At 58.5% G+C, this 14,373-nt stretch overlaps 2 protein-coding genes across 3 annotated transcripts in view; one reads left to right on the top strand and one right to left on the bottom strand.

The window, feature by feature from the left end:
• The first annotated feature begins 346 nt into the window (after nt 1-346).
• On the top strand, nt 347-4,715 carry LOC127034473 (D(4) dopamine receptor-like). The gene is made up of 2 exons (XM_050923357.1): nt 347-1,223; nt 2,289-4,715. Exons 1-2 carry the CDS (start codon nt 347-349, stop codon nt 2,588-2,590), a joined length of 1,179 nt encoding a protein of 392 aa, XP_050779314.1. The 3' UTR covers nt 2,591-4,715.
• Nucleotides 4,716-6,264: 1,549 nt separating this feature from the next.
• The window catches only part of LOC127034137 (sulfotransferase 2B1-like), a 15,198-nt gene continuing 7,089 nt past the window's right edge, over nt 6,265-14,373 (bottom strand). Inside the window, exons 1-6 of one of the 2 annotated variants that reach the window (XM_050922669.1) lie at nt 11,692-11,969; nt 10,303-10,511; nt 9,525-9,651; nt 8,739-8,833; nt 8,003-8,183; nt 6,265-7,391 (exon numbers count right to left, since the gene is read on the bottom strand). In XM_050922669.1, the coding sequence (XP_050778626.1) occupies nt 7,276-7,391; nt 8,003-8,183; nt 8,739-8,833; nt 9,525-9,651; nt 10,303-10,511; nt 11,692-11,830 (867 nt within the window). In that variant the 5' untranslated portion in view covers nt 11,831-11,969 and the 3' untranslated portion in view covers nt 6,265-7,275. Of the gene's footprint in view, nt 7,392-8,002; nt 8,184-8,738; nt 8,834-9,524; nt 9,652-10,302; nt 10,512-11,691; nt 11,970-14,373 lie in introns of those variants that run through there. The other variant, XM_050922670.1, reaches the window with a different exon arrangement.

Raw genomic sequence — 14,373 nt, 5'->3', positions numbered from 1 at the left:
TAATCTAAAGATGTGAATTTATGTACTACGCTCCCTTCCTTGCGGTGTTTCCCTGTAAATCTCCCAGTCAAAGCTGACAGCTGGAGAAGATGTTTGGGGGCTGGGCCCTGGTGCACTGGACTAAGCTTGTCCGAAGTTGCATGGGACTTAGTTTTGCTCCTAGGATGCCCTATAGCCCCTCTCTGATCCCACCGGGATACTCCTGGATCCCATTTCTACCCACGCTCCCCTCCAGGCAGCGCCCACCTGTCCCTGGGTGCCCAGCTCCCCCGCCCCCCACCCGGCCAGCTATATAATGCCTGGCCCCGGGCCAGGGGCCCCTGGGCGGGCAGGGAGCATGCTCAGGATGGGAACCCGCTTCCCCCTCCCCCTCCTGCTGCTGCTCGCCAGCCTGCCCGCCTCCGGCTGCTGCGGGGGGCCGCGGCCCGCGGGCGAAGCGCGGGAGCCGGGCCCGGCCGGGGGCTGCTGCGGCGGCCGGCGGCTGAAGATCGGCATCATCTGCGCGCTGGGGGCGCTGGTGATGGTGAGCAACGGGGCGGTGGTGGCGGTGATCGCCTCGGCCGTGGCGGGCTGGAGCCGCAGCAGCCGCCTCACGCTGCTCTCGCTGGCGGCCGCCGACGCGGCGCTGGCGCTGCTGGTGGTGCCGCTCAACCTGTACGGCGGCCTGGCCCCGGCGCCGGCCCCGCCCGAGCCCTACTGCCGGGCCGCGGCCTTCGTCAACTGCAGCGTCTTCGGCGCCGCGCTCTACTCGCTGGCCGGCGTCTCGCTCGAGCGCTACGTCGCCGTCTTCTTCCCGCTCCGCCACGCGCGCCTGCTGGGCCGGCGCCGCCTCGCGCTGCTGCTGGCGGCCGCCTGGCTGGGCCCCGCCCTGCTGCTGCTGCCCGTCGCCCTGCCCGGCCGCGCCGCCGTCCTGCGCGTGCGCTTCTCGGCCGCCGCGCTGCTCTGCGAGCCGGACTACGCCTCCAACGCCGCCTACGCCGGCCTGCTGGCCGCCGCCATCTTCTGTCCCGCCGCGGCCACCGTCACCTTCGCCAACCTGCGCCTCTGGCAGGCGGCGCGCGCCCAGCGCCGGCGCGCCGACGGGGCGGGGCCGCCCGGCAAAGGGGCGGGGCTGAGGCGGCTCCGCCTGCTGCAGCTGGACGCCGCCTCCCGGGTCCTAGTGCCCGTCGTCGTCGCCTTCTACGTGTGCTGGGCGCCCTGCATAGCCACTATCCTGTACAACGGTGGGTCCGCGGGGGGCGGGGAATATGGGAAAGGGGGGCAGTAGGGTGGGGCGGGGGATGGGGAAGAGGGAGGGAGGAAGGGGTTGGGGGCTGGAGGGGAGGGGAGAGGAAGGGGCAGTGGGGAGGGAGGAAGGGGCAGTGGGGCTGGGGCGTTGGGGGCTGGAGGGGATGGGGCAGGGGGGCTGGGGGGTTGGGGGCAGTGGGGCTGGGGGCTGGAGGGGAGGGGGTGGGGCTGAGGGCAGTGGGGCTGGGGGCTGGAGGGGAGGAGGTGGGGCTGGGGGCAGTGGGGAGGGGAAGGGAGATGGTGGGTGGGGGAGACGTGGGGGATAGCTAATGGAAACGGATGAGCTGCGGTGGGTACCACCCTCTCACAAGCCTGTGCCCAGGGTTGGTGCTGAGCTCCGTTGGCGAGCAGGGAATGGGACCCTTACACAATGAGGATGGAAGCAGTTAAGTGGAGCCCCCTCGGGTGTGTAGGGGTGTGTGTGTCACGCCCAGGTTGGCTATCAGGGGAGCGCAAACAAACTGCCCGTGCTTTTATGATCTCTGAGCTTTGTAAGCCAACCTCATGTCTTTGGGGGGTCTAGCTTGTGTGTGTAACTTGTGGGGCTGGCAACACTAGAATCAGCCCCTGCTGGGGAGGGGCACCTCAACACCATGTACTGATATCATTATTAGGTGCACTTGCCCTGTCCTGGGGGAGAGGAGAGACCCCAAACCAAGGAGTGGTTGGGAGCCCCGCTTGAAGTGGCCTGGCTTTGAGTGCTTGCCTGGGAGAGGTGAGGGGTGGGGGATTCTTTACATTGCTTTTGGGGACGGGGACGCTGCAGCAAAAGGGGGCCAGTAAATACCTAGCTATTGCCCCCTAGTACTAGAGCCAGGGATTCCTTCTCTTGACCATTTCCTCCGTCCTGTAGTAGCTCGGTGCAGCAATTGGGAGACTTGGTTTCCCTTTACCTCTGCCCTCTGCCCACCATGGGTGGGGAAGGATCACAGGGTCTCACCCCTGGGCATGAAGAGCCCTGTAATGTGGGGAACGCTTACCTGGTGCTCTCCTTCTTGCAGCAATCACGAAGGACAGAGTCCACGAGTGGCTGGAGTTCGTGGCCCTGTGGCTGCCTAGCGGCAGTGGCTTCCTCAACTGCTTTGTCTACTTCTGGACCAACAGGAACTTCAGAGACAAGTTCCGGAAGATCGGGCACAAGCTCTGTGGGCCCTGCAGCCGAGCCAAGTGGGAGCAGGACGTGGCCACCATCAGTGCAGCGGTGGAGAGGCGCAGCAGCCAGCCTGCTCTCCTCCTGGACCGCTTCTGCAGTGGGTCTTCCACCAGCACCTTACTGCCCAGAGTAGCACAAACTAGTCTATAAGCTACTTTGACACCTTCTGCGTCAGCTGCAGTGTCTATGAAAGGCCGTTGCTGTGCTGGGTTCTGTACAGTGCATCAGTCTCTTTGTGGCCTGCAAGACGTGCGAATGCCTGGCTTTGTCGAGAGCCTGGATGCTTGTGCGGCAGAAGGAGCTGCTGCCTCCTCCTGGGGCAAGGGCTGCTCTGGCTGTGGGGAAGGAAATTGTCAAGTCACCAGAGGAAGCCAAGCGTCTTTCCATGAGCTTCACCAAATGGTGTCAGTGGAGAAATATACAAAGAGTGTTTGCGTTAAGGAGCCCTTCCTGGGAAGGGGTTTTGTGTGGGGAACTGGTCACAGCGTGGTCATGAGCTTCTGCTGTGAATGAAACAGGACATCCACTCGGAGTGAAGTGCCCTGGCCCATCCCAGCCAGGTGCAGAGAAGGTATAAAGTCCCTGCTGCCCTACAGCCCCACTCTGGGATTCTGTAGATCAGACAACTGCCTCTCGATCAGTGCAGTGTGACAAGTCTCCCTCTAAGCCAAAGGGGACGTGGTTCTCTCCCCAACAAGCCAGGTCACTCCAGAGTACCTGATGGATTGGCACTAATGGCTAGTGCCAGGTGTGCAGAAGGCTGGGTGAAGCTTAAGGGCTGAGGGGAAGGTGTGAGATTGACTGCAAAAGGGACTGTCGAGCAGGCATTGCGGTTCCTGCCCCGTGGCTATTGCACCCACCATGTGATCACTTCTGAAACCTGCCCAAGGGCCTGCTGCACTGCTGCTCTGGCTGCAGACTTGCCTACCTCCATTCCCCAGGCTCAGATTGTGCCTCCTGCTCCATTTGCCATCCCAGCTGGGTGATCCTCCTTCCCTTCCCCTCCCCTCTCACTTCACGGGGACCTTGGACATAGAAGGACACAAACTCACTTTGGGGGGATACTTTTAAAAGAGAAAACTGCAGCTTCTGGCATGAGTCTGTCTGGTTTTAACACCTTTTTACCTCTGCCATCTGTATGTTGGGGGGTTTTAGAGTAGGTTTTAGTTAAATTGGATAAATTCTTATCCTCCGTGTGTTTGACCAATCTGGACAAAAGACTTCAGGTCACAGGGGTGGAACTTTAGGGAACCCCTTGCTGACAGCATTGACTTTGGGTGCTCTCCTAAACTGTGTCCTGGTGCAAAGGAAGGAGCTGCAGGCTGATGGCTAGCCTCACTCCTGCACTGTATGGCTGGGGGGTTTGCTAGCTGAATGTCCCATCCTAATTGAAGTATCCCCTCCTGAAGCTCCCACCTTTGCACTTTGCTGGCCCACTCCCCAGAAACCAGTGAGGAAATTGACATTTTGTAATTGGTTAACCAGACTTTTAGTGACTTGGGATGATAATGGAGAAAGTCAGGAGATGGAGCTCTTCCTCCATTCTCCTCTCTCACTTCTAGCCAGACCAGAGGATTAAATGAACAAACCCAGAAAGATGAAGTGAGCAAACAGAGTGTGTAGCAATCTGGGAAGTGCAGCTGCGGTTAAGGCCCTGGGCAGTTTCTCTGCTCTTTTCCAAGGTGAATTTTTCCAGCCCCTGAAGCCTCCCCATTCAGGGAAAGCCTGGGCTTTCCCATTGTCAACAAATATTAAGTCTTAAAGCGAATGTGTGATGTCACAAGGAAAGCAGTAGTGCAGTAATGCTGGGTTAGAGCAAAATGACCTCTGCTCTCCATTGTGACTTGAATTAGAGAATTTTTCTCTTAATGTTGGATTGTAAATAACCATTTTATCTGTTCTCCCTCCTCAGTGTTCCTGCCGCTTGTTTCAGGCAGGTTCTGACATTCTCTTCCCCCCTGCAGTGATTTATACATCATGAACCTGTGGAAACTGCATCAAATTGAAATAGTATTTGTAAATGACTTGGTCAAGTGTATATTGTAGGAGATTTGGAAAAAGCTGTACTGTGGAGTCTCTTCTGTCCTGTTTGCACCAAATGCTCTTTACATGCACACTATTTTTTTATTACTGTCCAAGGTATATTTTTATCTCTTGGATTTGGAGCTGTATGTAAGTAGATTCCTTCCCCCCCCCCCTTTAAATGTTATATATTTCTGGGGAAAAAAAAGATGTAATTAAAAGGACTGTAAATAAAAAATATTTAGTTATTTAACCTCTGGCTGAGTGTTTCCTTGGCTGGCTGTAGACTGCAAAAGCAGCGAATCTGACAAGCCAAGGGGGTCTGGAATAGGGGAGGCATGTTCTGGCGAACACCAGTTTTTGGCTGGGGTTGTGGAGGTCTCAGGACTCTGATGAAGTAGGACTGGAGAGAAAAGCACCAGAGGAGCTTGCAGTGTTATGTAAAGGACAATAGCACAGCTGGATCTAGAGTACACTTGGCTGGAATTACAATAAATGAAGTTATTTGGGGCGGGGGGGAGGACCTCCATGGTCTGGAATAGGATGGAGACAGTTCTGCTCCTGCTTTCAAGCTTGCATGAGCAAAAACGAGTATTTACTTACACAAATTAGGTGCACAAAAGGCATGTGCAGTTGGGTACCTGTCTTGCTCTTAAAAATCTGGTCCCTAAAACATTCTTGACACTTTAAGTTCCTGGGCAGGTAAAACAGCCCTGATGCTCCTGGAACTGAGTGAGTTCCAAACTCTCTCTGGGATGAGAGCTGAAGTTCTAGTAACGTCAACCTGGCCACCCTGTGCACATGCCTCAAGGCCTCATTCTTATTTTTAAACGACCAGCTGTCTTCACAGAGAAGGCAAGGCAGCAGCCAAGTTCTGTGCAGCTTCATGTGACGTTTTATGTAGAGCATTTAATCAGCTAGTTTATATAACCATCAACTTCAGCTTCCTGTACCTTGTGGCTATAGGGTTAATAGGGCAGCTTGGCTGCACTGAGGTCTCTGTTACTCCTGAGGGCATTCTGCACTTAGAAAAATATTGTGTGCAGAATTTTTAAAATTCTGCAAAGTTTATTTGTTAAATGTGGAGGCTCCAGCATGGCAGTGGGGAGCACAGGGCACTGGCTGCACAGAAGTGGGAGATCACTGTGCAGCTCCCCCACCATGAGACACAGACTGAGGGATGAGGCTGCACCCAACCCTGACACAGCACAAGAACTGGGCCTGCCCCCCTTGCCAGGTGCACTAGGTATGGACAGGCAGGCTCAGCAAGGCAGGATCCAAGTGTGGGGGGATCCAGGTATGGGTTGAGAGGGTTCTGTGTGGGGCAATCTGGACTGGGAAGGTGGCTCAGTGGGGGATCTGGATGCAGGGGGGATTTGGATGCACAGGGGCTTGGGGGGGCACTCTCTTGTGCAATGGTAATGGGTCTCTGCAGGGGGTCCAGATGAAGGTGGTTCAGGCTCAGTGGTGGGGGTTTGGGTGTGGGGGGGAGATAGTGTGGGGGTCCAGATGCTGTAGGAGAGGGGCTCAGTGAGGTGGGACTCCAGGTGCAGCTGGTTGGGGCTAGGTAGGGTGGGGATCCAGGTGCGGGTGGCTCATTGGGGTGATCCAGGTGCAGGGGGAGTTGGGCTTGTCAGGGGGGTTCTGGGTATTGGGGGTGTAAGGCTGTGCGTGCTGGGCAGTGCCTGCTGGCCCATGCGAACACTGTGTCAGTCCCTCCCAACCATGACCCCATAGGAGACGCCGGCATACCTGCTTGGATTGTTTGATGGTTCTCCAAAGAATTCACAAGATACTTCCCATAAACAAAACCTTCAATAATTATACTTAACTCTCCAATACAAAGGCCAGCCCCAGCCCTGATAGCGCGAGTGACACCCCTCACCTCCTGGGTGTGCTCAGCACTGTCACCATAATATACAACTGTGTCAGTTAGACAAGTCTTAACCCTAGGGTGACCCGACAGCAAGTGTGAAAAATTGGGATGGGGGTGGGGGGTAATAGGAGCCTATATAAGGAAAAGACCTAAAAATCAGGACTGTCCCTATAAAATTGGGACATCTGGTCACCCTACTTAAACCCCCTGGCTATGCAGGGCCTGCAGGCTGGTTTGCACTGGTCCAAGGGCTGCCACTTGGGCCAATGGGCCAGCCAGCCTGAGGGGAAATCTGCTGCCTTCTTATATATAAATACAGCTTATCCTCTGGCAAGAGTCACCTATTATTCTGAAGCTTATCTTGGCTTGAAGACGAGAACCTTGTGATTGATTCACAGGAATTGTGGCCTGGCTGCGAAAGCTGTGTCCCTCCCCATACCCTGGGGCCGGTGCTTCCGTTTTTGGTCACAGTGGGTGTTTTGCAAAGTCTGAGGAGGGAGGGAGTGACTGGGCCGAGTCAACATCCCCCATCAGGGGGATGTGGCACAGCCTAGGTTGGGGCAGAGATGGGCAGCCTGGCGGGCGCTCACTTTTGAGAAGGATTGGGGAATGGTGCTTGTAGCTGTGTGTGGGGTAACATTCAGCAGGGCGCGGGCTTGTGACCCAGGCTGTGACCAGTGCATCCCCCCCCACGATGTTCCAGCCAATCTTTTGTGTGCCCCCCCCGCCGCCTCCAGGAGAAGCCAGGGGCCTTGATCACCTCCCTAGGGCTGTGACTGGCACAGCCTTCTCCACTGGCTGGGGCTGGCTGGTGGGGGGCCCAGCACACATTGCCCAACAAAATATGTAGCTTAGAATTTTGTTCCCCGAGTCCCAACCGTGGACAAAGCCCCTGCCCTGCCTGTTAGCCACGCCCCTCGCCAGTGCAGCCCCCACATCAGTCCATGAGCCAGCGGAAGCGCAGACTGGAATCCTGCATCTCCTCCTGGTAGATCTTGTGGAAGTGCATGTTTTGCACCGGGGTGAAGTGGTCTCTCCAGTCTCCCACTATCCCTGAAACAGAGGAGAAGATGCAAAGTGAACCTGATACTGGGCCAGAGCCAGGCTTGCCAGCCTTTCCCTATCAGGGCCCAGATACCACGGTGATGGGCGCAAAAAGCCTGTTTAGAGGACACGCAGCTCTGGGATTCACTCTGCTCCTCAGCACCCCACTGGGGATCAGCTTGGAGTGCAGGACACCTGTCTCCAGGAGCACGGCATCCTGTCCCTCCCCACCCCAGCCGGGCTGCTGCTGGCAGCGCTTGGGCGGTTTGCTAGCAGTCCCCGGCGGGAGGAGTTACCAGGCGTTCCTGCAGCCAAGCCTAGGTTACATCAGCCCCTGCCCGTTGCCGTGGCAGCAAGGGTTGTGGGCACACAAGCGAGCAGGGCTTGTCTGGCACCTTCTGACTCAGCCCGTCTGCCCGTGGGGGCATCTCACTCCCGTCTTTGGCTCCCATCCGGGGCAGCCCCAGGGCAGCGAGCTGGTTCCATCCTCCACAGGGGTCGGAGGCTCCAACGGTCAGCAGAGCACCTGGGGGCGGAGGCAGAGAGGCCAGGGGATGAGCCAAGGCCCTTTGCTGCCATCACTCCCCCATGGGAGAGTGCGCACCCCCACCCCTCCATACCTTTCCGCATGAACCTGCCCCGGCTGTGGTCCATGATCTCGCAGGGGATGAGCGTGTAGTTCACCATCGTATTCTCGCGCATGGAGGAGAAGCTGCAGTGCTGCTGGATTGCTCTGCTCTCCTCCGGCTGCAGCGGGCAGCCCAGCCAATCAGCGAGCCGCTCGACCGAGCGCCCCAGCTCCTGCGAAGCCGCAGCGACCAGCAGTTAGTGAGGGGCACCCCCAGGGCAGGTCGGGTGAGCAGCCAGCGACTGGGCGGGCTGGACCCCTGCTCTGGGGGCTCCGGCTCAGCCAGGAGGTGTTGTGTGAGTGGGTCCAGGTCACAGGCGGGGGGACATTCATGTGCCATTGCCTTTGCCCCACAGGTGCCCCATCTGCCCAGTGCTGTGCTGGGCACCAGCCCATTGCCGGGAGAGGGGGCAGCACCCCTGACCAGCCTGGGATTCCTGTCAGTTGCTGCCACCCAGACAGCTGGGATGCCACAGGCCATGTCAGGGCGAAGCAGAGGCTGCTGGGCCTTGTGGGGCCTGCAGCAGATGTGGTGCCATGTGAGGGAGTTGGCAGTTGTTGCTGTCCCACATGCCAAGGCCACCCGTGGCCTCCCGGAGCCCAGACAGAGCTCAGCTCCCCCAGATCCCAAAGCTCACACCAAGGAAGCCGCTCATTCCGCTGGGCCTTTCGGCTGCCACCCAGCAGATGCCAGTGGTTGTGACCCAGCAGGCCCGTGGCTAACTCACCTGGTGCAGGTCCTCGTAGGTGATGTAGAAGAGATCCAGCTCGGCCCGCTGGCTGAGCCAGCCCTTGACATGGTCGAACCAGGAGCCGTACTGCACTGTGGGGAGGAGAGAGGGTCAGGATTCAGAGGCGACTCTGGCCGTGATGCAAATGGCCCTGGGAAAGCTCCTGCTCATGCACCCCAGAGCCAGCATTGGGCCCCATGGGGCCCTCTTCCAATCCCATGCTGAGAGTACCCTTGGTTCTGACGGCAGGGCCCTGACAGTCTGGATCTGGCCCTCACCCCCTCTGGCTCAGCTGCGCCATAGCCCCTCCCCAGAGCACTTCCTGGGGTGCTGCTAGGCTCAGGCAAAGGCCCAGGAGTGTGCCCGGGGGACAGCCACATCCCTGGCTGAACATAGGGGACGGCACTAAACGCAAGCCTGCCTTTGGGGCAGCAGAAAGCTGGCTGCCCTGGGCTCTCCACTGCCTGTTACTGGGCTGCAGCTAATTCTCAGGCTCCTGCGGATTGCCTGAGCCTCTGAGCCAACCCCCCAAATCTCCCTTTGTGTGATCTGGGCAGGACTGAGCGCAGGGGCCACAGAGCCAGGCCTCCTAGGCTCTGAGCCCAGCCAGAGCCCCCACCCATTAGTGCTTGGGTGAGTCACGCTCTTCCCCTGACTCGGTTTCCCCGGCTGTAAATGGGGGAGGTGGCACTGGCAAGAGGCGGCAAAGCCTAGAGTGTGTTTGCAAAGTGCCCAGAGCTCTCTGGGGTTGGTGATGGAGAAGGGCAGGGGATGCCCGCTCACCTGTGCCTTCCAGGAAGCGGACGAGGAAGTCCTCAAAGGAGCCAGGGTCTGGTAGGAACTTGGCTATCTTGTGGAAGTGATAAAAGGAAACTGCAACGTCCTTGGGGTTCCGGGCCATGTAGATCACCTGGGATCGGGAGCAGACAAAGGACATCGGTGTCAGACAGACACGCAGACAGGAGCAATGGCCACATGCCCTGCCCTGCCCCTAGCGGCGTGGTTCCTTCCAGCTGCTCTGAGCCATCAGGATTCACTCCCTGTTCCATGCTCCATTCCCAAGACACTTCAAGACTGTGTCCTGAACAAGGTGGTGGGACCCAACAGCAAAGCCTTCGGAGCAGGGAGACTCCTTACACCACCCCAGGGGCTCAGCATGCAGCCCCCCCTGCCCCCAGGTCCACCACCCCATGGGCCCTACGCATGGCAGTAGGGTGCTTCCTCATTTGTAAATTACCTGAGTGCACAGAAAGCCCCAGGGCAAGCCCGCTGGCTTGGGGGAAGCCCCTTTCAGTGACACAGCTCACTCAGCCAGGGCAGGCCAAGCTAATCTAGTGCAATCCCCTTGGGGCTCAGACCAAACTGAGGGAAAGCAGCCATGGGGGGTCCCGGCAAGCTCTGGCAGCCATTCGAGTCATCTCCGTCTAGCCCCACTCCTAGGCAGGTGCTGGGTGCATGGGCAGAGCACTCAGCCCCGTCCTCGCCCCACCCTGGAGATACAAGCCACAATAGAGCTGACCCCAGCAATGCAGGGTGAAGAGCTTGTATCCCGAACACTCACTTTGGCCTTGGATTTCCTCAGCGTTGGGGCCAGGACCTGGCAGGGGAGGTGTGTGGTGATGAGGCGGGGCCCGCTGGTCTCTTGCAGCATGTCCTTGAAGTACGTATGCTCCAGCCAGGGGGCTCTGGCCCAGTTCGGGATGGTCTTGGCTGGCTCCAGGTCCCCCTTGCTGTGGATCAGGGTCAGGATCTCCTGCATCCAGGTGGTGCCTAGAGAAGAAAGGCAGGGGGCTGTGAGCTTCCCCGGGGCTCCTCCCCTGCCCCAGAGACAGAGCAGGAGTGATAACCTCTAGCAGTGGGCCTGCCTGGAGCCCGCCTGCCCCGCAGCACCGACATTCCCAGCATATTCCTCTTAGCAGCCCCCAGTCCCTGCTGCATTCCCCCTCCAGAGCAGGGGAGGACGAGGAGGGGCTGCTTGCTCCAAGAGCCTCTTACACAACAGAGAATTCCAAAGAAGTGGAGCACGCCCAGGGTCAGGCATAACACAGCTGGGTTTATTGACATCTGCCAGGCCTCCGCCCAGAGCCCTGAGTGTTTAGTCAGAAGTTGCGGGCTGGCATCAGCGTAGTGCTGGTGAGGACCTTTGCTGGAGCGGGACGTCTGCACTTGGCTCTGACTGGGGAGTCATTGCAACAGTCTGGAGCCCACCCCACTGCCAGTGCTTGCTGGGAGCCCCCCTGCACAGAGTCGAGGAGGCCCAAGCTCCTCATTGCTCTGGACCTCCCAGCCTTGCAGGGGGGTGGTAGACACCCTTCCCCTGCAATGGGCCCCTCGGCCTGAGGCGTTTGCACTGGGCTGGACACTGCTGGCACTGGGGGCTGTTAGGGTGGGAATGCAGCTGAGCTGGGGCTGGGGGGGCCTCCCTGGGGCCAGGCGGGGTGAGGGGAATTTTGCCAGCCCTGCTGCTCGCATGCAGGAGTCGGCAGTGCAGCCAGTAGCAGGGGTCCTGTTCCCTGGGTGCTCCCTGACAGCTCCTGGCTCTGCCAGATGCTGAGAAACCTGTGGGGAGCAGAGGCTGCAGCCCGTCCAGCTGACCGCAGAGAGCTCTTTTCCAAGCCAGCGTCGCTGGGCTAGGGGCCAGAAGGAACATGCAGCTGCAGTCAGAGCCCTCTTCCCGGAGGCTCTGCCACGTTGACCAGCGGTGCCAGGGGCCGGATTGGGGGCCAGCCTGAGCAAACCCTCTCCGCAGCCCCCCAGTACTGTGCTGTCTGGGGGACAGTTCAATGCTAACAACAAGGTGAGACACGGACGGCGATCCAGTCCCTACCCTGCCCGTCTGGGGGCCAAGTGCCGCTCAGCCAGCCTCCTAGCGACGGCCCCTGCTGGATCGGGGAGCAGGGGGCCCTGCTCCTCGCCGCAGGCACCGGGTCAGCGAGACTCCAGCTCTTACCAGACTTGGGGTAGGTGACAATGACGACATCTGTGTCTCGGAACTGGAAGCTGCTGGCAAAGCGCAGGGACTCCTCTGTGTGCAAGTGGCCAGGCAAGGAGATGCCAGCGAAGGTCTCCGTCACCTCCATCCTGTCCATGGTGATTGTGGGCGGACGAGTCTGAGTGCTCCCAGATGCTAGCAGCTTAAATAGCTGCTAGAGAAAGAGGAACCTTCCCTTTCTGGCTTCCCCCTCCTCTTATGGGGTGTGTGTGTGGGGGAGGAGCAGGAGCAGAGTGTCTCTGGCTGTTCTGCTTTGACTCAGGGCTTGTCCACACTAGAAACTTGCACCGTGCCGCTTCAGCGCTGCTAGTGAAGCTGCTTTGAGCCGATGGAAGACGCTCTCCCATCCTCAATAACCCCAGCTAGGCGAGAGGCAGGAGCTGTGTCAGTGAGAGACGCTCTCCCGTCCTCAATAACCCCAGCTAGGCGAGAGGCAGGAGCTGTGTCAGTGAGAGACGCTCTCCCGTCCTCAATAACCCCAGCTAGGCGAGAGGCAGGAGCTGTGTCAGTGAGAGACGCTCTCCCATCCTCAATAACCCCAGCTAGGCGAGAGGCAGGAGCTGTGTCAGTGAGAGACTCTCTCTTGTCCTCAATAACCCCAGCTAGGCGAGAGGCAGGAGCTGTGTCAGTGAGAGACGCTCTCCCGTCCTCAATAACCCCAGCTAGGCGAGAGACAGGAGCTATGTTGGTCGGAGATGCTCTCCCGTCCTCAATAACCCCAGCTCGGCAAGAGGCAGGAGCTCTGTCGGTCGGAGACACTCTCCTACCGACATAGCACTGTCCACACCAGCGCTCAGGTCAATGTAACTCACCCGGGAGGTGGATTACCTCGGAGCGACAGCGTTATACCAAAGGAATTCTGCAGTGTAGACCAGGGTTTGGGGTGTTACTACTGACCTCAGGGCAGACTGCTGGACCCTAAATTGCCTGTGAGCTCGACACAGTACTTCAATTTCACCAACCAGTTCTCAAGTGTAAACCCCTCAGGCACTAGAACACCTTAACAAGGAGTCAGAAAGTCCCCTTGGGTGCCCCACTCTGTCTTGCCACCCAGGTGAGCCTGCCTTTGTGACAGATGGGCCTTTACACCAAGAATCAGCAATATTCAGGTCAAGGTGAGTCACCCCCCCCCAATTGCACGGCAGATCTCACCCCAAAGACAACGCTTGTAGCCATTCCTATAATAATCCATCTCAAGATTTATTATGTAGGACAAGGAAACAAGACAGGTATTTACAAGGCCAAAGCAGCTAAACACACACACAAATGAGTTCCAGTTGTAAATTTCAAAAGGTAACAGACGCTTGTATGCTCAGCAAGCTCTGTATGTTCTCTAGGGCTAACCCAGGCCAACCACTGGGCAGCTTTCCTTACGCTTGGTGATCTTTGCCTCTGACAATCCAGGCAGCATAAAGACACAGATCCTTCTTCCTATCCCTTCTCACCCCCTGCTTGGAGCCGCAAACTCAGCTGTTGGGAGGAATTCACTTGCAAGATAGCTTCATGGGGGGTGTGGGGGAAGAGCAATCAGCAAAGTGTTTTGTCCTCTTTGATGTTCCACAATAGTTCGTCTGGAGTCCATGGCCTCCCTTGCGAGGCAGGACATAACACCGTCTGCTGGAGGTCAGCACCTTACACTGATGTCTCTCTCCTGGCTGGTGATTTGCACACAGAGGCTTATAGTGCCGGATCCCACTCCCCAGAGCAGCGGGGGGAGTCCCAGAGGCCTGGAGCCCACCCCCATGGCGCTGGCTGAGGGATCACATTCACCACCGTTAGCATTCAAGGTACGTGTCTGGTTTAATTTCACAAACTGCCAGCAGACCAGGCACCATCCACACCCAAAGCCAAGGGTGCTTCCAGGTCTCAGCAGACCCATTGCGCCTGCTCCGGAGGCCTGAGCCCAGCCTTGGCAGGGCGAGGGCTGGGTGCGCTCGTCTCCTAGGGCCAGGCTGACATTCAGCGCCCATCCCCAGGGAAGGGAACGTGGAGCAGTGCGGGAAACATGCTGCCCACTGCACAGCCTGGGAAGCACTCAGGGCCTTCAGCCCAGCCCAGCCCAGCCCAGCCCAGGGTGAGGAACAAAGTGATGAGTCAGCCTCGGCTTCCCCCAGCCATCATCCCTGCCATGGCCTGGCTTGGCAAGCCACACGGGCCAGGCCCAATACTGCTGCATCATGTTCCCCCAGCAGCCAACCACTGCCCAGGAACTGCACCTCTGCCCCAAACCGCAACCCCCACAACAGCCCCCTCACCGGCCCATTAGTCGGGCCCCAGCCAGCCAGAGGCAGCTAGTCCCCTTTGCAAGGCAGGCTGCCATTTGTGCCATAGACCCTGTCAAAGGTGGCTCCCTCACCCGCCCACCGCTGGGAACACTGTTTACCATTTGCAGCAGCGATAATGATTTATGACGGCCCCGAGGTCACAGCCTGCGTGCTTGAGATGCTGTAGGGGCACCAGGCCAGGAGACAGTGGCATCACCTCAAAGATCTGAGAACTGCTGACACCACCGAAAGCAATGGGACCTTTGGCTCCCTCCTGAAAGGGGGAACTAGCGACTTCCCTGCTGCCCTCAGCAACCTCCCGCCCCTGCGCTGCTCTGCTCATTGGCCAGTGGTGCCATGGGGCGAGGGCCAGGAC

This window comes from Gopherus flavomarginatus, chromosome 14 (assembly GCF_025201925.1).
Source record: "Gopherus flavomarginatus isolate rGopFla2 chromosome 14, rGopFla2.mat.asm, whole genome shotgun sequence".
Classification (NCBI taxonomy): domain Eukaryota; kingdom Metazoa; phylum Chordata; order Testudines; family Testudinidae; genus Gopherus; species Gopherus flavomarginatus.
This window is presented reverse-complemented; position numbering and strand designations above follow the sequence as displayed.

Coding starts and splice junctions, on each gene's coding strand:
- LOC127034473 (XM_050923357.1), top strand. CDS start 347: ATGGGAACCCGCTTCCCCCTCCCCCTCCTGCTGCTGCTCGCCAGCCTG. Junction 1,224..2,288: donor AGCCACTATCCTGTACAACG/GTGGGTCCGCGG, acceptor TCCTTCTTGCAG/CAATCACGAAGGACAGAGTC.